Source organism: Rousettus aegyptiacus, unplaced genomic scaffold (assembly GCF_014176215.1).
Source record: "Rousettus aegyptiacus isolate mRouAeg1 unplaced genomic scaffold, mRouAeg1.p scaffold_m13_p_8, whole genome shotgun sequence".
Classification (NCBI taxonomy): Eukaryota; Metazoa; Chordata; class Mammalia; order Chiroptera; family Pteropodidae; genus Rousettus; species Rousettus aegyptiacus.
In genome coordinates this window covers 2,696,765-2,719,273 of record NW_023416311.1, presented here as the reverse complement: position 1 = coordinate 2,719,273, position 22,509 = coordinate 2,696,765, and the positions used below count along the sequence as shown (strand labels likewise).

At 47.6% G+C, this 22,509-nt stretch overlaps 1 protein-coding gene across 3 annotated transcripts; it reads left to right on the top strand.

The window, feature by feature from the left end:
- The first annotated feature begins 1,204 nt into the window (after nucleotides 1-1,204).
- LOC107516071 (acyl-coenzyme A synthetase ACSM4, mitochondrial) lies at nucleotides 1,205-22,428 on the top strand. 3 transcript variants are annotated; one of them, XM_016155475.2, is made up of 14 exons: nucleotides 1,205-2,046; nucleotides 5,111-5,362; nucleotides 7,179-7,389; nucleotides 10,267-10,474; nucleotides 13,263-13,406; nucleotides 14,121-14,277; nucleotides 16,094-16,173; nucleotides 17,603-17,726; nucleotides 18,358-18,438; nucleotides 18,578-18,679; nucleotides 19,122-19,249; nucleotides 19,343-19,442; nucleotides 20,742-20,861; nucleotides 22,015-22,428. In XM_016155475.2, the coding sequence occupies exons 2-14, from the start codon at nucleotides 5,162-5,164 to the stop codon at nucleotides 22,099-22,101; spliced, it is 1,743 nt and encodes a 580-aa protein (XP_016010961.2). In that variant the 5' UTR covers nucleotides 1,205-2,046; nucleotides 5,111-5,161; the 3' UTR covers nucleotides 22,102-22,428. The 3 variants fall into 3 exon arrangements, with proteins under 3 accessions (XP_016010961.2, XP_036081586.1, XP_036081585.1); XM_036225692.1 differs by lacking the exon at nucleotides 1,205-2,046 and having other exon boundaries at nucleotides 5,088-5,362; nucleotides 19,122-19,210; XM_036225693.1 differs by lacking the exons at nucleotides 1,205-2,046; nucleotides 18,358-18,438 and having other exon boundaries at nucleotides 5,087-5,362.
- Nucleotides 22,429-22,509: the final 81 nt, after the last annotated feature.

Sequence of the window (22,509 nt, the reverse complement as noted above, 5' to 3'; positions counted from 1 at the left end):
TTCAGGAGAGCTGGAAAAGGGCCCTGTTCTCCCCCAGAATCTTCCTCTTCCACAGGCCCAATTTCAGCTGCCCACACAACGCCCTCTGGCACTCCTGCTGACTTGATTTCTCAATCCCTTAATAACTTCTTAGAAGTTAGCACACAGGTAAAAGTTCATGTGAGCACCGACCATATTGGAGTTTTCCTGGAAATGCAAACCAGGAGGCAAACTTGAAAAAACAAACTCAGTTTATTGTATTTCATGTTTGCTGACTATGCCAGGAGCACCTACATGAGGAGAGAAAACTGCGCAAGCCTCCAGCCCTCAGTCCAGGTGATACAAATACATAAATTGCTGCCTCATCCTGTGGCCACCAGAGATGACACTTCCACTTAACTTTTCTCAAGAACAGGACCCAGTCGGGCTGTAAATAACTCAGCTTTTGCTTTTTCTTGGTTATTGGTCTTTGTTTATTCCTTTTTACTGTCTTTTCCTGAACACATCATTATTTCATTAATACAGATTTCCTTGGTAATGCTGGAAACACATCTGAAAAGTTTCTATGACTGGTAACCAGTCATGGTCAGACCTCGGACCTTGCTCCAGGCAGCTACAGATAAATAGGATTTTCTATCTAACAAGCACTAATGTAATACATCTTTAGCGGAGGATGAGTTCTCAGTTGACCTAATGTTGGCCAATTAAGAGGGAAATTCCTCTTCATAATAACTATGCTCATGGACTCAAGTTAAATATGCTCATAGTGAACAAACGAAAACATCTCACGAAGTAATAGAAACCATTGTTTAAACTGAAAATCTTTAATGGGAAAGATACGTGACCTTCAAGCAAAAATTCAGTGAGTGAACTTTAAGTTATTTTTTTCGAAGAAGAACTTGGAAGAAGTGCCTCCCACAGGAGGTGCACCCTTTCTGGGTGTAACCCGACACCCCTCCCCCCCCCGGCCCCCCCCCCGGGTGACAGCCTCAGTGAGAAAACCCGGAGAGCTCTAAAGTAGAAGATGACCACCGATGCGAATGTGAATCTGTGAACATCATTCTCCATCACTACGGGCGGCTTTGGGCAGAAACGAAGGATACCGGACAGCAAGCCTAATTACAGTGACCCTTTTTGGAAGGCGTGGGAGCAGGATTAGGGCCAAGGGGGGGGGGCCCTTTGCGCGCCCGTCAATGACATCACAAGGGCCTACGGAGCAGTTCCCAATGAGGTAGGCATGATGGTGGGATTTTATCGTATGACTTTTGGAAACAAATAGACAAACATCTCTGCCAAGGACATGGTTCTATTCGGGAAAAACCGGCGTAGAAGATAGTGTTGTAGGAAGCAACACTGACGGAGGAATTCGGACGCTCAGACCACGTTGTTAGATGAAGGGGAATTTATCAGGCCAGCGGAGGACATGGGGTTAATAGCTCCACGCACAAGCTCGCTCTGGTTAGATGTCTTACATTTATATACGTCTGCAGTGTCCATGAAAGGGCACGTGATTCCTTTGGTGGAGGTTGCACATGGGGTTTTTTTCTCAGGATGGGGAGGGCGAGCTTCATGAGGGAGGCTGCAGGGGGAGAAATTTCTAGATGGCTGATCTTATTGGTCGTTTGTTTTGCGGCCTGTAAACATGCAACGAGCATTTTTACAGAAGTAGAAAAGAGCTGATTAGAAACATTGGTCAATAGGAGGTAAATTCTTCATCATCGACAGGCCACGTGAACAGAATGAATCGCGATGTCACCCTCGGGGACAAGAACACTCCGCTGACAGGCTGGAGCTTAGCCATTGCTTGGCACGGAGCTCTGCGAGGAGGAGGTTGCTGCTGCATTTCCCCCTCTCCTCCCAGCTGTACTATCCCTTTGACCACAAGGTGTCCAGAGACACAGCGAACCTCCTCCTGGGGGATTACTGTCCTCCCAGCTGCACACCAGAAGCTTCGGGTTCCGATGGCAGAAGTGCCACTGAAGGAAGACAAGAAAGAACACAGTTTTCTGGCCAATACAGCTGAGTCCTTGTGAAGGAGCATTTCTGGAACAAAAACATCATTTCCTGGTAAGGAGAGAAATTACATGTGTTAACACGAAAGGGACTAGTAAAGTGTATTTAAATCAGCAGAGCAGCAGTGAGGGAAGAGAACAATTGTGCTGCCATAGCTGGGTCACTTTAGACCCAACGCTGGGTAAGTGCCCCTTGGGCGGAAAAATGGACCTTTACGAAGGTCGGTAGAAATATTGCAAGACTCTGTGACAGCATTTCCTCGCATTGGCTTTAGAGGGCTGGAAGCCACACGCTCGAAGCTCCTTTCAATGTGACGATTTGCGTCCACGTCAGCTCTGGAGTCACCAAGACTTCAGATATCATCCTCCCTTAGGGATAAGGTCGGGGATGTTTCTGCAAAAGTAATGTCGTAACCCTGTGATTTGATCCTGGAATTGCCCAACTTCCCACAGAACCCCGGGATGGGGAACAGCGGGTCAGGGCACACTGGCGGCCCTTCAGGGTCGTGTGACCTTACCCCTGCATACCAAAGAGAGAGACAGAAGGAAAAGTTGCAGGCAGGAACATTTTCAGTTTCCTGAAAGATCCGACTCTGTGATATCTTGATTTGTATGTTGTTACCAATGACTATGTTTCTAAGACTTATGCTCCTGTTGAAAATGCTGGACGTATATTCAGATGAGACCTGTCTATGAAATTGAGTTTCACATATTTTGGAATGTTGATTTGATCATTTGTTAAGAAATGGAAAGTTTGTCCGTGGAGGTATGGGAAATAAGAACAATTCATGAAAACCATGGTCGTTTTGAGAAAAGATGGAGATTTACCTTTCAAACTACCTGCTTTGCTCTCTGCACTGTGGTCCTCCAGCAGCAGGATTCTCTGAGTGTCCCGGATCTTGAGACTCTTTACAATTCGTCATTAAGCCGGGACCTAGAAAGATCATGTGATGGAAGTGAGGGAAGGAATGCGTCAGAACGACGGGGGTTCCGTGCAGCCCCAAGAGCCTGGAGCACAGGGACTCGGTGTTATCAGAGGCAGAGGTGAGACGAGCTGCCAAGATGGTGGCGGCTCCCATCCCATGGCCTGTCTAGCTTGCTCGGACATTGAGCAGCTAAAGGGCCCTGCCATACAGAGTACTTACGTTCGATTTGTACCGTGTGGCCCTTGCTGAATCCTGGCTCACACCTGGCACAAGGTCCAAGTTCCCACTTACAGCCCACGACTAGGCAATGCAGAAAGGTTCATCGTTACACTGATTGCCAGGTGAACGACACCTGAGGTGTGAAGCAGCTTGGCAAAGGTCACGAGAGGCATGTGAGGATGTGTGGTATGTGTGCGTGAGCACGCGTCTGTGCGTGCGTGCCTGTGAGCGTGCGTGGTCAGGACGGCATCTCGCTTTCGGGAGTATGCTAGATCATGAGCACAGCCCCTCACTTGTCTGCCACCTCCCACACCCCTTCTGTACCCATGATGCCTCCATCTCACTTCCAGAAAAGCGCCCAGAAAGGCAGTACCAGAAGAGCTGCCATAACAGCCTTTTCTGAGCCACACTCACTTGCATTGCACCATCCTCCAGATGTCACTCTGAGCTGCAAAGAGGCCTGGAACAACAGAGACGTTGTCACCGTACCCTCTGGCCGTTTTTCCCTTGCTTATTTGTTCTCCCCGCCCCGAAGACTCAGGCACCCTTTGTGCCTGCAGATTTTCCACTCTGGGCTTGGCAGCTGCAGGGCACGGGGTGAGCGAGTTCACCATCAACAAGGAGCCTTTTCTGCAGAAGATGGCTCAAAGCATCTGAAAAGCAGAGCGGCTGAGCTCGCCAGCTCTGAAGTCAGACCACGCAGGCTCGAGCCTCGTCTCTGCCATCATGAGATGTATGACCTTGGGCACGTTACTTAAGCCACACGGGCCTCAGTTTCCCCACCCTTAAAATGCAGATGAATTCAGCACCAGCCTCCGAGACTTGGCGCAATATCGAATGATACCAGGAGCGTAAGGTGCCTGGTCGACAGAAGCACTTAGTAAACATTGGTTTGCGTGATTGAGGAAGCACTGCATCATGGGAAGTACTCATGATGCAGAACATCGCCCCAACCCACACCATCTCGGCAGGGGAGAGAGACGGGGCGCAAGTCATCAAAACGGTCATTAATAATACAAATGCACAACGGTCACCCAGTAGTATAGATGCATGTTATGGAAATTCAAAGGAAGAAATAATCACAGAAGTAGAAAAAGAAAATGTTAGATTACCGATGTCTGTCCAGGAAAAGAAACTGATTGTATTATGTCTCCCCGCTGGTTTTAAAGAGCTGTGATTAAGCCCAGGTCTCCCGATTCGTCCTGTCAGAGTTTCATGAAACCATAGCGTAACTATACTGATGAAAATAATCTTAACAATAATACTAGTTAACGCCGTGGAGATACTTTTTACATGCTAGGCATTTCACATACATTATCTTACTAAATCCTCACAATAAGCCTTGGACAAAGCTATTACTCTCTCCTACTTTTAAGGACCTGGAAATTGAGGTGCAGGTGGGATAAATAGTTTTCTCAAAGTCCAACGGCAAAGAACTGGCTGAGCCAGGACCTAGATAAACAAGGGTTCCAACCAATATAAAAGAGTGCTGGACGGGAGAGGCAGGCGGGGTAGCCAGAATCAAGGGAGGTGACATTAATTATTTGTGGTGGAAATGGACATTCATGAAAAGTGAATGGGCTGCTTTTACTAGAAGTCGAGGAATTTACAAACACAGTTAGGACAGAGGACAATAGGGAGACGAGGGGCCCTTGAATGTCAATCCAGGCAGCAAATCCTGTCTGTTGTTTGGTGGGGGAGAAGGTAGAGGCTGAAGACATGAGCTCGATAATTCCTTAGTGGCGGGGCTTTTTACTTTTCAGGCGAATCAGGTCGGAGCCCGAATGGAGAGGGGGATTCCCGTGGCAGGGAGACTGCTCAGTGCCTGGCTGCTGCAGCTCTGAAGAAGGATGGCGTGTCCTCCAGGGGTTCCCCAACTTCCCGGGGGTGCACGGCCGAAAGCAAGCCCACTTTCCACTCCTTCCACAGAGCATCAGGGACACACTAACACTCTCCACCCACCTCTCCCCACAGGCCGTGTGCTACTTCCACACCTGTACGCGACGACAGGCCCCTTTGGGAATCATGAAGATTGTCTCCTGCTACCAGGTGTTCAGATCCATCTGGCTCACCAGGCCAGCTGGCCGGTTCTTTCACAAAGTCAGTGGGCTATGCGCGCCTCTGACTCTTGCTGACTTTGAAGCCATAAATCTCTGTAAGAGGCCTCTACCCGAGAACTTTAACTTTGCTGGCGACGTGCTGGACCAGTGGTCCCAGAAGGAGAAGGTAGACGATGACGGGCTCCCGAGAGAGGCTCGATGCCCCTTCCGTTTCTTTGCTCGGCCGTCTGCTCGGGACTTTCGATTCGATTCTTTCATCCCTCTTGGCTCCCTTAGTGTGTTTTCTTCTTGCTCTCCCCTCTCTCTCCTGGGACAGTCTTGGGCCTCAGCTATGCTTTCCTGACTTCGCCTGGAGCCTCCTTTGTCCCTTCGCCATTGGCACTGAGAGTCATGCTTCTTTTCCTTCATCTTTCTCTACTGCTGCACTGCAGCTCTGGCTCTCTGCTCATTTGCTGGGCTGCTCACAGGCTCATCCAAGGAACAGTGAGTCATCTGTGCTCTGGTTTTATGAGCAGTCATCGTGGGAGCACTTAGGAGAGAATCAGAAGTTGAGAAAAATAAAGCCATGAGCCTAACACAGTGTCTGCAGGATAGCCTGGGGTCAAGGCTTCTGCCCACTGACCCCCACACCATTTCAGGCACTGAGCTAAACACTTTACCTCTCAGCGCTTACGAAACGCACTGCAAGACCTGGGCTTCCGCATATACGCAGTATGAAGTGACGTTGAATCAATCCTTCCTGTCAGAGAGGAAAGTCTTTCTTTAAGCCCCTTCTGTTCCAATACCTCCTGACACTTGCGAAACTCCCTTTAGAACAGAGGGAGCAGCTAGATGTTGATGATCTCTACATGAAAAGTAAGGGCGGATTTTGTTTGCAATATGCTTATTTTCCAGTACACTCTTTTGGGCAAGCGGTACTGATTTTCAGTTATGGTGCTGATTAGCCACATTTTCCTTCTTAAGTAAATGTGCACAAGTGAGCTGATGTAAAGAAAAATACAGAGAAGGATAGCACAGGTGGAGAGAGATCTGGCAGAATTAGTGATGGTCAAATGACTAAAGATAAGAAATGCTGCGCTATGTTGTTCCGTCAAATCGCCAGCACCACCCTGGGGACTGAAGGCAAGCAACTTAATCTCGCAGGAGTTAAGCTCCTTCTCCAAAGTTGCCAAGGCCAGAGGCACCTGAACCAGGCCCTGCTGACCTTATGGCGCTCTCGTCTGTAGGTGGGGACGTTTCCGTAACGCAAGGCGGTGGCACGGCGTCACTGGCTCCGTGAGTACAGTGTCGCGGGAGCTCAGAGAAGCCAGCGGGAGAAGCGTTGGCTAAGAAGCCCTTGCAGAGGGTGAGATGGAAGGCGGGCTTGGAAGTATTTTCCAGGTAGGGACAGGAACATGAGAATTCCACGTAGGGGAAGGAACGGGGAGTCACATTTGCCCGGCGGGGACACATGAAAGAAAGGTTTTGCAGACCAGATGACTCACCGTGTAGAATCACATCTATCAGTCGGCCTGGCTTTGTCACCACCTGCATGGTCCGCCACCCTGCTCTTCATTTCCTGTGAAACCCACCCCAGTCTTCTGGGTATAGAGAAATGTCATGCTCCTAGCAACCGTGGCACATCCACTAGGGTTATGTGGATGGAACACAACGTAACTTAAGCGAGAAAGAAATTGATTGCAGGGATATGCGAGAACTCAAAAAATGGGGCTGGAAGCTTGGAGTGTCTGGGAGAGAAGCTCTAACTGGCCCCGATTGGGTCCCATGCCCACCTGCTGGTCAGGGAAGGGTGAGCACCCCAAGGGTTGTCTCACCAAGGCTGTATTCTGCAGAGGAGGGGCCATTCCCTCAGAGACACACCGGGGTGCTCTCACCGCAATCCACAGGCATGGATGCTGACGGGAAATACCAGTAGAAGTCCCATGTACTTGGTGACCAGTCATCTAAGCCTTCTCCTCTCTTCCCCGTGTGCCCGTAACCAGACAGGAGAGAGACCGGCCAACCCAGCGCTGTGGTGGGTGAATGGCAAAGGGGACGAGGTGAAGTGGAGCTTCGGAGAACTGGGCTCCTTGTCCCGCAAGGCGGCCAATGTCCTCACCAAGTCCTGCGGCCTAGAGAGAGGTGACCGCGTGGCCGTCGTTCTGCCCCGAATCCCAGAGTGGTGGCTCGTCAACGTGGCTTGTATGCGAGCAGGTCAGTGCCAGTGTGCAACTTTGCCGGACCATGCGGAGACCGAGAGACTGATAGCTGACTTGTTCGTTCTCACTGAAGCCAGGCTTACATGGGACAGCAAAATAAGAGTTAACATGAAGAACGATCATGATGGTCAATAACACCTACCTCAAAAGGCAGGTGTTGTTGTGATGCCCATTTTGAAAGAGAGGCAACGGAGGCTCAGAGAGGTTAAGAAGCTCACCCAAAGTCACAGAGCTAGAAAGCTATGCAATAGGGAGTGCTGGATTACGATGTATCCATCCAGAGGATCCAGAATTTACTTCACTCAGAGCATTTGGATTCTCCTTGAAATCAAAATGTAGAAACGATAAAAATCAATCTATCGATTAATTAATAAATAAATAAATGAAACAAAGCATTTTAGAATGCAAGGACTTTCCTGAATATGTCTGTCGATCCCACTTGGAAAATCTCTGCCTCTTTCCAGACAGAAAGGTGAATGTTATTCAACGACACCTTTTACTCCCAAAGTAGTAATTTTTAATGTACCCCAAATAAAAGTTCTACAGAGTTCTCTCCCCGTCTATGAGAGAAGCCAGCAAAAACCATGGCTGATGGTGTGGCTCTCTGTTTTCATAGTAAAACTTCAAGATTTTAATGGCCTACACCAATGCTCACTCGGTTACGTGTTGTCTGTGGCTCCTTTTTGCTCTGCATCAGAACTGCTGACTGAGACAGAGATGGTACGGCCCACAAGGCCTAAAATATTTACTGTCTGTCCCTTTTCAGGAAAAGTTTGCCATGACATGATATGTATAACTCAATGAAACATAAATAAGAATATCAAAGGATTCCCTATACCACTGTGGAGAACACAAAATGCTAGTTGCAACATGATTGATAATAGAAAAATTGAAAGCTTTATAGAGATGATTAAATATTCTCAGACTGAGCTTTGTCTAAAGTCTGGTGGAGGTGTGTTTATTGCTAATTGAAATTTACAATGCCTTAATGATGCGATAGCATTAAAAAATTAATTAGAAGGATTTCATAAAGGCGTTGAAAAACGCTCTTGCTGCCAATATTAATACAAAACAGTAATATATAAAACATATTTTGCATTCACTATGAAAAGGAACTTGCAAATGCGAAACCAGTTTTGCATGAGAAGATGAAAGGTGGTTATTTGTGATAAAAATGTATTTGATATTAGGTAACATGATTTATGTAATGTGTGAAATGCAGAGATTGAAAATGAACCACAGGTCGAATGGTCAAAAATCTTTAATGAACTAGTAGACGCTCATGAAACAGCTGGGGATTATGTTACTAACTCAGACTTATTGACTATTCTGAGCAAATACTGAGAGGCTTGTACTATGTCATAAACTATGTAGAGTCTAAAATCTGCTAGAAGAGAACCTCCCGCTCAAATATATCGCAAGATAGATATCTACCCATTGATACATTCATGGTTTCAATACACCAAGAGTCCTATGACTGAGCCCGAAAGAACAATGGCCTGTGAAATAATCTATTAATCTTACATTTCTGGATTGCATGAAGTATCTGAGATCTTCTAACTAAGGCCTCTAGTTAACATCCTTGTCATCACTTACTTATTCATTTCTTCAAGAGGGGATGACATGTAAGCGCTCTTAAGATACATTGGATACATAAAAGTCTCCTTCCTAGGACTCCAACTCTACATCTCCCTGTATAGCTGACTCCAGGGACCTCACCAAGAAATAGCTAGCTTGATTTGTGGCACAGATCTCAGGCGTCTCAGATGTGTGTCTTTGAATGCTGGTTATGCACTTGCTGACTTTCGACACAGGGACGGGCAGTCATCTCTACACTGGGAATAATCTTAAGCGAGACACCAGGCACGTAAGAAGTGCTCAATAAACGGTAGTCGCTCTTTGGAATAACACTTTACATACACTCCGTTTTCTTCCATTCATTCGCTTTAGCAAGCAGAAACCACCGTGCCTCTGCCTTTCCTCTAATTCTCCCTTATCCGTTCTTCTCACAAGGAACTAGTGTTACAGATTCAAGTCAGTGTTTAGAACGCAGTAAGAAGGTGGGATAAACTAAGCGTCGCCCAAACAGTGAGGACAACCTCCAGGTGGCCAGACCATGGGGAGACCCGGGCTCGAGGGCCGGCTCTGCCACTCACCAGCCGTGACCCAGGCTCACATGCCATCAAATGGCGATTACGGCACAGACCTACACGTCCCTCGTATCAGCAGACTCTAGGCTTTTCCGGCTGCACTGGCTATTGGAAAAAATATCTGAGACACATTCCTCCCATCTGGATACGGTTATTTATCTTGTTCTGGACTGATAGGGTATGCATGCTATAAAATATATGCAAACTTCTCCATACTACGTTTTTGTTTTCAATTTCTTCTCTCATCCCTTCGAAGTATCTTGGAAAACTCCCTTCGGAGACCATTGCTTCAAATGTGTTTCTGAAAATGTGTTATAACGTGTAAAGTGTTATTTGCATTCTATAACAATGATTTAATTATTCGGCAAAATGTTACCTAGTTATATCCCACCATTCCAATGTCTACTGTGTGCCAAACACTTACTATTATTAATTATCCCCACTTTACAGATAAGGAAAGGAAGGGAGAGAGAGAGAGAGGAAGCAACAGGATGTACGTCACGAAGCTCGAAGTTGCAAGGTCAGGGTTACACCCAGGGCCGTATCAGACCTAGAGACCAGAGTTCTAAGGCTTCTCCCGTGATCAGGGGTTGAAGGCAGGTCCCTGGATGCCTGCAACAGGACACTGAAGGCCAGATTCCGCAGCCCCGGGGCACCAGGGCGCAAAGCCAAAGCACAGGGTTCCCGGGTCCACTCAGCTTGGGAGCCCTTCTCTCCCACAGGGCTTGTGTTCATACCGGGAACAACCCAGCTGACGGCAAAAGACATGCTCTACCGGCTGCAAGCATCCAAGGCCAAGTGCGTCGTGGCCAGCGAGGAGGTGATCCCAGCCGTGGAGGCCATCGCGTCCGAGTGTCCCCTCTTGAAGGCCAAACTCCAGGTGTCTCCACACAGCTGGCAGGGGTGGCTCAGCTTGCAGGAGTTACTTCAGTGAGTATCTCCCCATCGTCCTCTGCAGTACCAGCAGCAGTACCACTCACAGCTACATCTCAGAGTCGCCTTGCCTCCAAGGACTCGGCAATAGCATAGGGTGACCCGGGCTCCTTCCCAGAAAGGAATCACCCCACGGCAGGAGGAACGCAGCCCCGCCCCCACTGCCCGCTTCCCGCCTGGCCTGCGATGAGTGTCCTGCCTGGCTTGGGCCTCGCCATGCTCGTGGAGCCCACCTCCCACCGCCCTCCCTGCCTTGACCCTTTGGCCACACTCTTTTTGTCCCTCGGCACGCCTTCCCTCAGGGCCTGTGCACCTGCCGTTCCTTCTGCCTGGCACGCTCTTCCCCGGTCCCCTTCCCAGTTGGGTGCTTCCTGTGAGATTTCAGCTGGGATGTTTCATCGTCAGCGAGGCTGTCCCTGTCCACCCTGTGCAGAGTAGAATTTCAAGCTACTCTGTCGCCTGTTGTTTTCTTCACAGTTCCTGACGCTAACTGAACGTCACGACCAGTCATTCACCATCTCTTTCTCTCCCGTACCTGTCACTGGCAAATTAGGGTCCATGGGCCAACTCTGGCTAGGCCTCTGCTTTTGTAAATAAAGATTTATTGAATCGCAGCCACACCCCTTTGTTTAAATACTGTCGATGACTGCTTTCCTCTTATAAGAGCAGAGTTGAGTACATGCAGCAGAGACCATAAGGCCCATAAAGTGCCCAATATTTACCATCTGGCCTTTTACAGAAAAAGTTTGCCAACAGGTAGCCTCCAGGAAGGCAGAGGCACTGTTTGTGTAGCCGCTCACTCCATCCCCAGTTGCTACCATACAGCTGCTGTTTAAGAAAGATTTACTGAACAAATGACCCAACAAACAGATCAGTCACCCTCAGTTACATCCTATGTAAACTGCGGATCTTTATACAGTGCCTATCTCAAGTGTTCTTTAATGATAAAATAAGCTGATATGTGAGAAAGTACTTCCCACACTCTAAAAAAAGAGGAGTAAAATGTTAATGGATAGTTTTTCATTTAAAGAGCTGTTCAATAGCTTCTGTCTTAAAAAAAATTCTTCTAGAGAAGTGTATAGAATGGGGAAATGAAAACACTATTGAATAATAGAGCAGTTTTTTTCCTTGGCATGAAATTGTATCCTACTAATTAAAGTAAACCTAATTCTATCAATCAATGCCCAAATTCTCTCCCAATTAACATGTGAATCCTGCCTGTGATAAACTGCGTCACTTTGGGTAGGTCAAGTAACATCTCTGAAACTCTGTGACTTCTCCTTAAATTGGGGGTAAGCATAGTATAGTTGGAGTAGAATGAAATGTGACTTGTTTAGTAAAATGCCTGGCAGAGGAATCGCTCCATAATTGTGACAGTAAATAACATTATTGTCATGATTATCTTCAAGTTAATACAGTCATCCGCAGAGCAGCGATTCCCAGGTGATTTGAATAAGCTCCTCCATCGGTAAAATATTTGTTAACACACTCCTCAGATACACACATATTTACTTGTTAATTATATACATGTACTTTTGTCCATTACACAAATGTAAGAAATAGGCGTTTTGAAGGATGAATAAAAGCATACATGGAATTTGAAGTTCTATTTTCTTCCTCATCCAAGTTGTCTTGCATAGCCCCTGGGCAATAAGCACCCCCACTTCAGAGCCCCACTGTCATGAACAACTGTCACATTCTGCTGAGTCCCCAGAAACATTAAATGTACCACAAAATTAACAGGGCAACCTTGAACTCAATGTGAATTTCAAAATAAAACTTAAAAATTTGTCGGGGAGCGCCAAGTATTTTTCAAGATACAGGGAATCCCCACTTGAAACAATCCGCTTGGGAGTGCCATAACCCCGAAAACGCCATGGAGTGCCCCTCTAAACACTGAGGACAGCAGAGCTGTCATTACCTACAGTTTGTAAGTCTTTCAGAAAAGCACACGCAGCAAGAATGAGGGCTCATGTCATATTGTTAGAGTCTGTCTCTATTCAAGGACATCGTTTTAAGGCTTCTCACCCTCCCTCTGCCTCCCAAGGATAGAAGTCAATGAACACATGCCAGAATGCTCATGACAGGATGGAGAAAGGGTCAAACCACGTACCAGACTGATGTTTCCCTTTTCCTAACCTGGTAAAAAAAAAAAACCCTACCTTCCCTTTCCCTCCCTTTCCCACCTCCAACCCCCCCTTACCCCAACCCCCAGAGGTATACAGGGAAAGGTTTACGTTGAAGCATGTGGCTGCCTGACACCTGAACAAAGTCAGTCTTATCAGTGCAAAAAGGACATGGGATGCTATCTGCTAAGCGACTGTGTCTGCCCGTGATAGCGAAGATACTGAATGAGAAGTATTCCAAAGTTTGATTCAAATGCCAAAAGACCTTTCTGTAAATCATAAAAAGCTGCTGAGATTTCGATCAGCATTTATAAAAATTCAATACTAATTTTTAAAAACTCATAGATTAAATAAAATACACATCCATTTGTTTTTGACAGAGATTGTGGCTATTTGGACGATAGAGAGATGGAGTTTAAAGAGACAGACAGACAGACAGACAGGCAGGCAGGCAGACGAGCCCTTCAATCTTAGCAATGACCTGCCAGTCCTTTAAGGAGCTCGTGGAAAATGCCTCTCAAGCAGGCTCTGGAGTAGGTTCTGTTTGGTTGATGACCTTCTAGTATGAAGAGGGCGGACGTGGCAGAGCTAAGGGAGGAATATCAGAGTGAAACTAGTCTGCCACCTGCAGCCACCACCTCAGGGGTCCTGTTTTACAGAGCCGCCTCGGAAGAGCACAGCTGTGTGGAGACCGCAAGTCAAGAACCAATGGTCATTTATTTCACCAGCGGGACCACGGGCTCTCCCAAGATGGCCTTGCACTCGCACAGCAGCATCGGCATTGGGTTTACCATCACTGGAAGGTAGGGAGAGGAGCCCTGTTTTTGCTAGCCGCCTCCATAAGCTGCCGCCATGTGGGCCTAGTCCATGCCTCTACGCGGATGGCTGTTGGGTGTCGCCAATGTGACATCTACAGAACAGAGCTCTGACGCCCCTGCCCAACCCCAGCTCAGTAGACGGCACCGTCTCGCTGACTGATGTAGCAAGAACTTGATTTGATCCCCATAAGGGTACGTCTGACTCCTTGTCCTCACTGCCTGGGAGCCCGACCCACCCAGAAAGGCCCTCACAGACATCTGAAAATCATCGCATCACTAATTTTTAATTGTCCTCACAGCATGTAGTGCTATTTGAAATCACAACACTGATTTGTGCATTTCCTGATTTTTTGCGTGTGCTTCTTCACCATCTAACTCTCGAAAATAAGAGCAGAGTTCGGGTCTGTTTGCTCACCATGGCTAGCATATAACATTCGCTCTAAAAATATTTGTTGCATCAATGAACAAATTCAGGAAATTGTGCCAAACCCAGGCTCCCACTCCACTCCCAGACTACCTAGGAATTAGAAAAAAATTCCTTAAGCAAAAATGGAAGGAAGAACCCCTCACCCTGTCTTGGGGCATTTTTTGCCCCCTCTGACTTAGCCATATGGGTTCCAGGCCGATCCTCAAAAATACCAGCTTGTTTCATTTCCTGTTTTGTTTTTGTCTGTCTTGTTGCTTATCCGTATCATTCAGGTACTTGCTAGACCTGAAGTCCTCAGATGTCATATGGAGCACGTCCGACACTGGCTGGATCAAGGCCGCCTTGTGCGCTTTCTTTACTCCCTGGCTTTATGGAGCCTGTGTCTTTGTGCATCGGATGAGCCAGTTTGACACTGACATCTTCCTAGACGTAAGTTGTGATGTCTACCCGCATCTCTAACTCGTCTCCCTGAAACCACAGACAAATGACTTCTTACACTACACGGCTTCTTGGCCTTACAGAAATCACTCCTTTTCAAGAGGCCAAGCTCCAGGCACTTGGTTTTCCAGGCTATTTGTCAGAGTGGAGAGGGAACAACCACCATAGCCGAGCGTGACATCATCTTCACCAAGATTTGCTAATGTCACGAACTCTGTGGCCATTTAAGTTTCTAAAAAACAAATTAGAAGTCTCAAGTCTAGACAAAGCTATGGTTTCTGATTAGTGAAACGAAGACAATGACTGACAGATCCGAACCTCGTAAGGGGACCGAACGCGGGGTCCCCTCCTGCCACTCAGCGCCTTCCCCTCTCCCCCGACCCTAAGCTTCTCACCATTAATTCTCAGAACCCAGTACTCTTCTAGAAACCAGGCATGTCTCTCCTTCTCTGCCACAGATAGCTAGACGGAGGGATTGTATTTCTTTAGCATTTAGAAAAATGTGCTTTGGGTAATTATCTTTCAACCATCAACAATCAGCGAAGTTCACAGAAGTGTACATTATCAAATGCGCAGCACACCTGTGTGTGGGGAAAAGCTATCCACACCCTGTGATTGTGCTAACCGGTCTGACGAGATGGCTTGCGGTGTGAACAGGAGCGTAGGGTAACATAAGAACTGGAATCCGTACAACTCGTTACTAGGTGCCCTGCGGTAGATAAGTTGACTTGGCAGTTTCAAAACTTACATCTGCAAAATGAAAATATCCTGTTTCATAAAATATTAAATACCTTATAATATTTAAATACAATATTTTACATACATTCTTCTTTTAACATTCTTACTCAATATTATATCCACATTATCACATCAATATTTCCCATTTAGTATTATCTTAAGATATGTCAATATTAATAATATAGTAATCATTAATGTTATTGATATCTTAATACAATGGTATAGGTTATATCTTCCTAGTTGTAATATTAAAATACGAACATTCTTATTTTAAAGAGACAACGTGTGTATGTCAAGTTTACCCTATTCTCAGTGACTCTCACTACACTTAATAAGAACAGTCGGAAGCACACACAACTGCAATGCGCACGTAAGGATCAAAAGTCATGCTTGCTCTACGATGGTCCAGACGCCGAGACACACCTCCTGAGGGTGTTCTCTCAAATGCTTAAATTTAACACAACTTGTCAGTTCATTATGTGACACAGTGAGACCTCTTAGATGGAGGACCTGTAAAACATCAGTATTTCTCCGGATCTCGGACCCCTTCGACTTTAAGGAACTAGAAGTGTAATGAGCCTGGTAAATCTCAAACACTTAAGAAAAGGCCTGGAACAATGCCTTTCGGGTGCACGTCGTCAGTTCCCTCTGAAGGACGGATTTCTTTTACAGATACGGCGTTGGAAAGGCCGTGGTGGGCTCTCTTACAGGTGCAGAGCTGGTTCTAACTACCCAGCAGTCAGGACTTAAAACTCCAGCACGAAAGGGAATCTGGCGCCCCAGGGCACAATAAACAGGGTCATAGTCTAGAGTTGTTCTCACATTCTAAATTCACTTTCTGTTGAATTTGACTGTGCATGTCTATGACTGTAACATACACTTATACTTCCCAATAACTGAAAATTCGCAATGGACATATAGTCACTGGCAACAACTAATAAATATTTGCTGTCTTGTTCCTCTGAGAGGCGCACATGCGAAGAAGAGACAGTGAGGTCCACGCACGTCGGCTCTCGCCGTGGCCTGTGATTAACCGCATCTGACATCCGTGTCTTTCTCCATCATCCAGACGCTTAGCACTTACCCCATCACGACCCTGTGCAGCACTCCCACTGTGTACCGGATGCTCGTGCAGAAAGACCTCAAGAGGTACGTGGGCGGAACCCTCCCTCTGAATGACAAAGAAAAGCAAAAATGGGGCCAGAAAATTCTTCTGTGGGGTTGGTCCTGTGCGTCATGGGATGTCGGCCAGCATCCCACCCTGGCCTCTTTCTACCAGGTGCCAATAGAACCTCCCTCTCCCCCATCCTGAGGGGCGAGAATGTCTCTGGATGTTACCAAAAGTCTCTTGGGGGTGGAAATTGCCCCCAAATTTGAGAGCAACAGGGAGAGCCTCTAGGGGAAACAGAATGATTTGAGCGCACTGGCTTAGAACATCCAGACCCCCTCCCCAAAACCCCACCACGACTACATTTATATTGCCTTGAAGAGGAGCTAATGAAGTCTTACGACTTGAGGATTATATTCAATTTGGCCAAGTCACCTGAACATCCAGTGGAGTTGCAATGCATATATATTTGAGTAACAGGAATTTGATCCATGAGGAGAGGCAAAGGAAGAGGGAAACAGTGAGGTAGCGCGGGCTGACCCCCGGTCCCGCCAGGTGGTACACCCCGGAGGACAGAAGCTCAAGAGACGCGGTACAGTGGACGCGAATATTCCCTCAGCCTCGTTAGTGCAGCTCCTTGGTGGCCCTCCAGCGTGAGCGCCTTGCTCACATTTCAGGAGTAATTTAAGTGCCATTCAAGGGTCACTTGAGTGGGCACGCCTCCTGTCTCAACATGCCCTCCCACCATTTAGGACCTCGCGGCGCCAGAGTCGGGCTGTCGCAGACTCTCTCGCCCCATTCCTGGGGTGGCCGAGGGGGAAAGCCAGTGGTTAAAACCTCAAGCTTCACAGTCGAATGGGTGGAGCCCTGCTCCTTGCTGACAATGTGACCTCAGACACTCAGGTGACCCCAAAAATCCCCCTTAAGTCCCACCACGAGACAGGAAGGAGAGCCACCTGGAGGGGCTGCGGTGGGAACGCAGCATCACCAGTGCTGGGACACCTGCAGGGCGGTGGGTGCAGAGCGCGAGCGGCTCAACTCGGCCCCGGGCCATCTGCGAGGCCCTGGGCAAGTGCATTAACTTCCCCGAGCCTCAGGCTCCTCATCTGTGAAAGAGGTGCTGCGAGTACTGTAAAACACCCCAGAGGCCCTCACGACACCCTCAGTGCTCGGCGAATGCCGCTGTGATATCACTTGGCTCGCGGAAGTGCTCATTTCGTGACCGGCCTTTCCCCTACCTCTCTCCTGCTTTATACTCTGCTAAAATGTCAGCGTGGTAAGGACACGTGGTTTCAACACTAACGCGCTCCCCATGCCTAGAGCAACGGCTGACAAGATGGGGGGTGCTTGACAGATACTCCCTGGAGAAACCCGAGACCCGGCTCCTGTGACTCTTCACTTGATGCCGGGGCACCTTGATTATCTTCTCAGACTTCTCCCCACAAAAACCCCATGCAACTGTCTCTCCAGGTACAAATTCAAGAAGCTGCAGCACTGCGTGACGGGAGGGGAGCCCCTGAACCCCGAGGTGTTGGAACAGTGGAAGACGCAAACGGGGCTGGACCTGCACGAGGCCTACGGACAGACGGAGACGGTGGGTTTCACGGCAGCGTTGAAGCTGATCAGGCCGGCAGCCCTTCATCCCCGGACTGTCGGCCGAGCCCCGGGACTGTCCTTGTTGGGCTCTGACGCTGTAGGGAGACTCCCAGGGCACCTCACCTGGCCAGGACTTACCCAAACTCTGAGTCACCGTGAGTTGTGGCCGTAGGGGAATGATGGTCATTCCTTACAGTCTTCCTGTCCGCCTCCCACACGGGCGACATTTCAGAGGTGTTGTGGTTGAGAGGTCCCTGTAAGCCACTCACTCCAGGCTGTTCTTAATGGGTGGGTTTCAAAGCGTAGTCCTGGTACTAGCAGTATCGGCAGCACGTGGGCATTCGGTAGAAATACCAAATCTCAGAACCCCCATCCCTCCACAACAGCCTGAAGCCTACTGAAGGAGAAATTCCGGGGTGAGGACCAGCATGTGGGTTTAACAATGCTCCAGGTGATTCTGAGAAACCCTCAAATGAGAGAAACACTGGTCTAAAATAATAGATTTCAGAGTATGAGCTTGGAGACTGGGGAAATGGGTCATAACTGAGTCCCAAGTTTCACTGTCATGATATACATAGCGATTGAAAATGAATTTTTACACATTCATAGAAAACATATCTTTCCAATAGGGAGTCATTTGTGCCAGTGGCAGAGGAGACAAGATTAAGCCAGGCTCGATGGGGAAGCCAGTACCACCCCAGGACGTCCAGGTCGGTTACGTCTGATTGTCTCAATGAAGAAGACACAGTGTTTGGGGCTTTTCTGCTCTTCATGATACAACCCTTTCCGACACACGTTCATTTTGTGAAAAGAAAACTTTAAGAACCGAGCTCGTTTCTCTCATTCTAGATTATAGATGAAAATGGCCACACCTTGCCACCTGGCAAAGAGGGAGACATTGCCGTCAGACTAACGTCCACAAGGCCCTTCTACCTCTTCTCTAAATACGAGGTATGGGAATAGAAAACGCGCTATTCACACTCTCACAGAAAAGGGGGTGCAGGGAGTCACGCAGGCTCGGCTCCAAATCTCACATCCACCATGTGTGGCTAAGTGCCCTGGGGCAGGTCACGAAATCTCACCTAGGTCATCAACAGTAAAGGGGTGAGAAGATCATCTGTCTCTGAGCCTTGTGACAACAAATTTTTATGCGCATGAGAGCGATTGCAGAGGTCGTGCCCAGGGAGGACGACTGGACAGGCCACCAGGCACAGGGGGTCGTATAGGTCCTGCTTTTCATTATCCTCCCGGGCATTTTGTACTTTCTCCCAGGAACGCGCTTCTTTAACAATTAATTTTAGAAATGGAATGTGCAGTGTGCCAGTCCCTTCCTGGGTGACATCCCCCCTTTCTATGCTGATCATTAATTCCTCACGTCATCTTCGATCCCTAGGACAATCCGGAGAAAACTGCCGCCGTGATGAGAGGGAACTTTTATCTCACCGGGGACAGAGGCGTGATGGACAGCGACGGCTATTTCTGGTTTGTCGGCAGAGCGGATGACGTCATCATAACCTCCGGGTCCGCACGCCTGTCCCTATGGGAGGGGACCCTTGGCTGGGTGTAGAGGTCCTCAGGCGGCGGCGTGACCCAAGGCCCGCTGTCGGCTTCCAGGTACCGCATCGGGCCGTTCGAGGTGGAGAACGCCCTCATGGAGCACCCGGCGGTCGTCGAAACGGCCGTCGTCAGCAGCCCAGACCCCGTCAGAGGAGAGGTACGGCCCATGCCCCCCACGAACGTGGAGACTTCGCATGTTCACGTTCTGGCCCCTCGACCACTCTAAAGAGTCCTGCGATTCCTGTGAGGCACACGTGCGGCCCAGATGTGCACGAGGCCATCGACTCCACAAAGGGATTGTGTCCCAGAGGGGATGAGGTCGGGTCCTTGGGGTCACAAGGGACGAACATTCAACCCAAACTCATGTAGGTTTAACACACAAATGACAATATTGGCTCACACGTAAGTGACGCCTTTGGGTGCCGCTCCGACCACGGGTGCGCGTGAAGTCGGCAAAAGTCTCTCTCCACTCCTGGCCATAGTTGTTCCATAACTCACCTCCACGTTGGCACATTTTCCCTACTTGGCAAGTTCCAACTGTGCACCTGCAGAGCTGACGGGCCCCAGGGCCGGAGACGGCAAGATTCCAACAGCTTCTGGCCCCTCCCAGAAGGGCATGCGCTGATCTTGGACCACATCTTAACCTGCATGGTCTGCTGGAGGCCGACTGGCCAGCCCTGGGGCCCACGCCGGTCACAGGCGGTAGGAATTACTGGTGACCCCACCAGAGAGAAGTTAGGCTCTCCCCACAGTGAAATCGTGGTGCTGTTCCTAAAAAGGGGGCAATCGATACCGCACAAGCAAAGAGCTACAGACAACAGTGACACTCTAAATCTCGACACATACTTCCCGTTCCACTGCCACACGCAACGATCCCAGCCTCCAAAATATTTTGCCCCTGCCACTATATTCTCATTCTCTCCATATAATTGATTTCGGACAATCATTGGAAGTGAACACCTAATAGAATCAATGTATGAATGATTACTACTTAAAACTTCACTTACGGACCCCATAATGATCTAAGCGGTGGGTTTTAACTACAATGGCAAAGAGAAGCAAAAACTCTCAGGCAAGAGAGATCTTTCAGACTTAGACGATCCATCCTGAGATTCCATCTCCCGGGGCATACAACCCCTCCCTTAGGTGTCCCGAAGCCCCCTCCAGAACAACACTCTCTAGACCCTCTGTTTCTACCCTTAATGTAAGCTTCTAAGAGTCTGGGTTTGATGGAGGAAGTGGCCACCTGTACCCCTCACATGCCCAAGGCACTGATCTGCAGTTAGGTCTCAAAATATCAATTGCTGGACCCAAGCTTTGTTCAGAGGGATCGGTGGCATTTGCCTTCACCACTCAAGCTGCTGTAAAGAAATAAGTACCCGGGTTCAGCATTTCTTCCAAACTCCTGCTGTGTCTGAAAAACAAACATCCATGTGAATCAACTTTTCTCCTGCAGGTAGTGAAAGCTTTTGTTGTCTTATCGGCGCCCTTTAAATCATCTTACCCCGAGGAATTAATTCTGGAACTTCAGGCTCATGTGAAAAAATCCACTGCACCTTACAAGTATCCAAGAAAGGTAAGTATTTTGCCCAAAAGTTACTTGTATGTTACCGAGAGGATCTAAGCTAGGGAGCATGTTGATGTGTTTAGCTTTTGACTTTAGGGTAGCTTATTATGTAAGCAGAAGACATCTATTTCAACTTGTTTAGCCTTAAGAATTCTGCGTTAAAGTATGTTATATCGGGACTCTACAGTGCTTCAGAAACTCCAAGTTTTAATCGCCTTTGCAATACTGAGTAACTAAGAATCCTTATGGGACTAATCAGTCCTATTCCGTGAAAAAAAAAAATGATACCCCACTGTTTTTAGTAAAAGGATAGTTCCTGATTCATCTCCCATCGCTCTCCTAGTCCTTAATACCCTTATTCCTTCAAGCACATGCCTGTAATTATCAAGTGACCAAATTATCAAGTGTCTTCAAATTGGTCACTTGATCATTCATGCAAACTGTGGACTCTTTCTTGAGAACTTCAGGGGAGGATTGAAGAAAAACTCTTTGTCAAGACGCCAATGGCACTCACTGCATGTCCTTCTAGCCCTGGACTCCTGCTGGTTGAGGACACAAGAATGCCTTTTCAATTGGCATCATCAGCTAAAAGATAGTTCATTTCAGCCTAAGAACGAGGCAAATTTTCTCCCTTAAGTTCTCTGAATCAGTGACCAGCTGATTTTCAAAGAGGGTTGAGGATGTTTTAAAATACAGTTAAGTCTTCTCTTGAGGAAACAGAGAACCTTACCACGAAGTCAAAGCATAAGAAGAGAATTACGTATACTCAAAGTCACCTCCAAAAAATCTCTCACAGAACCTCCAGGACCCAGCTCTGAAAAGCTCCAAACCCAAGAATTCACCTTCTCCGGGCATTTAGGTGTGGCTATTTCCCTGGGGACATTAGGGGCCAACGTCTAGTTTGAAGTGGGGGGAAGCAATGGATTCTTCTTCTAGCAAAGTATACCGGGGAATGGGCACTGAAAACCAGTATCATGACACGCCACTGTCACTTTACAAAGGGAAGTCTCCGGTGTCCAAAGCAATTCAATGAGTTTAGGCTAAGGTAACCCCCACACGGAAACTCAACGCCTCAGTCTCAGGAAAGCTCTCTCCTGTAGTACTGACAGCGGGAGTAATCGAAACAGAATTGACTGTCTCATAATATGTTTTTGTTAACTAGGTGGAATTTGTTCAGCAACTCCCAAAGACACCCACTGGGAAGATCAAACGCGACCTCTTAAGGGACCGTGAATGGGGAAGAACATAGCGTGATGGGAACCTGAGGCATGCAGTAGTTGCAGTTACTCTTAGTCCTTGCTTTCTCAGAATTCGGTAATGACTCTTTCAAAGGCTTAAGCTGTTTCCTGATTGAAAACTAAGTTTGTGCTTTGTACTTAGCCAAAAGTTAACAGAAATCTAAAAATATTTGGGAAGAAAATGGTCAATGTCCAAACCGACAAAGGAAATGATTGTGACTTGTACTGTTTAAAATTGCAGGGGGCAAAGAACTTTGGAAATGCAGTGGACGAGAAATTTCTCTTGTGTGTGATTAACTCAAAATAAAGATTGAAACTGAGAAGTGTTCAAGAGAGAATTTGCTGAACATTTTATAGAATACTACTTCATTAAGGTGGGATAAAACAGTAATGTTAAAATAAGAAACAACTCAGAAGAC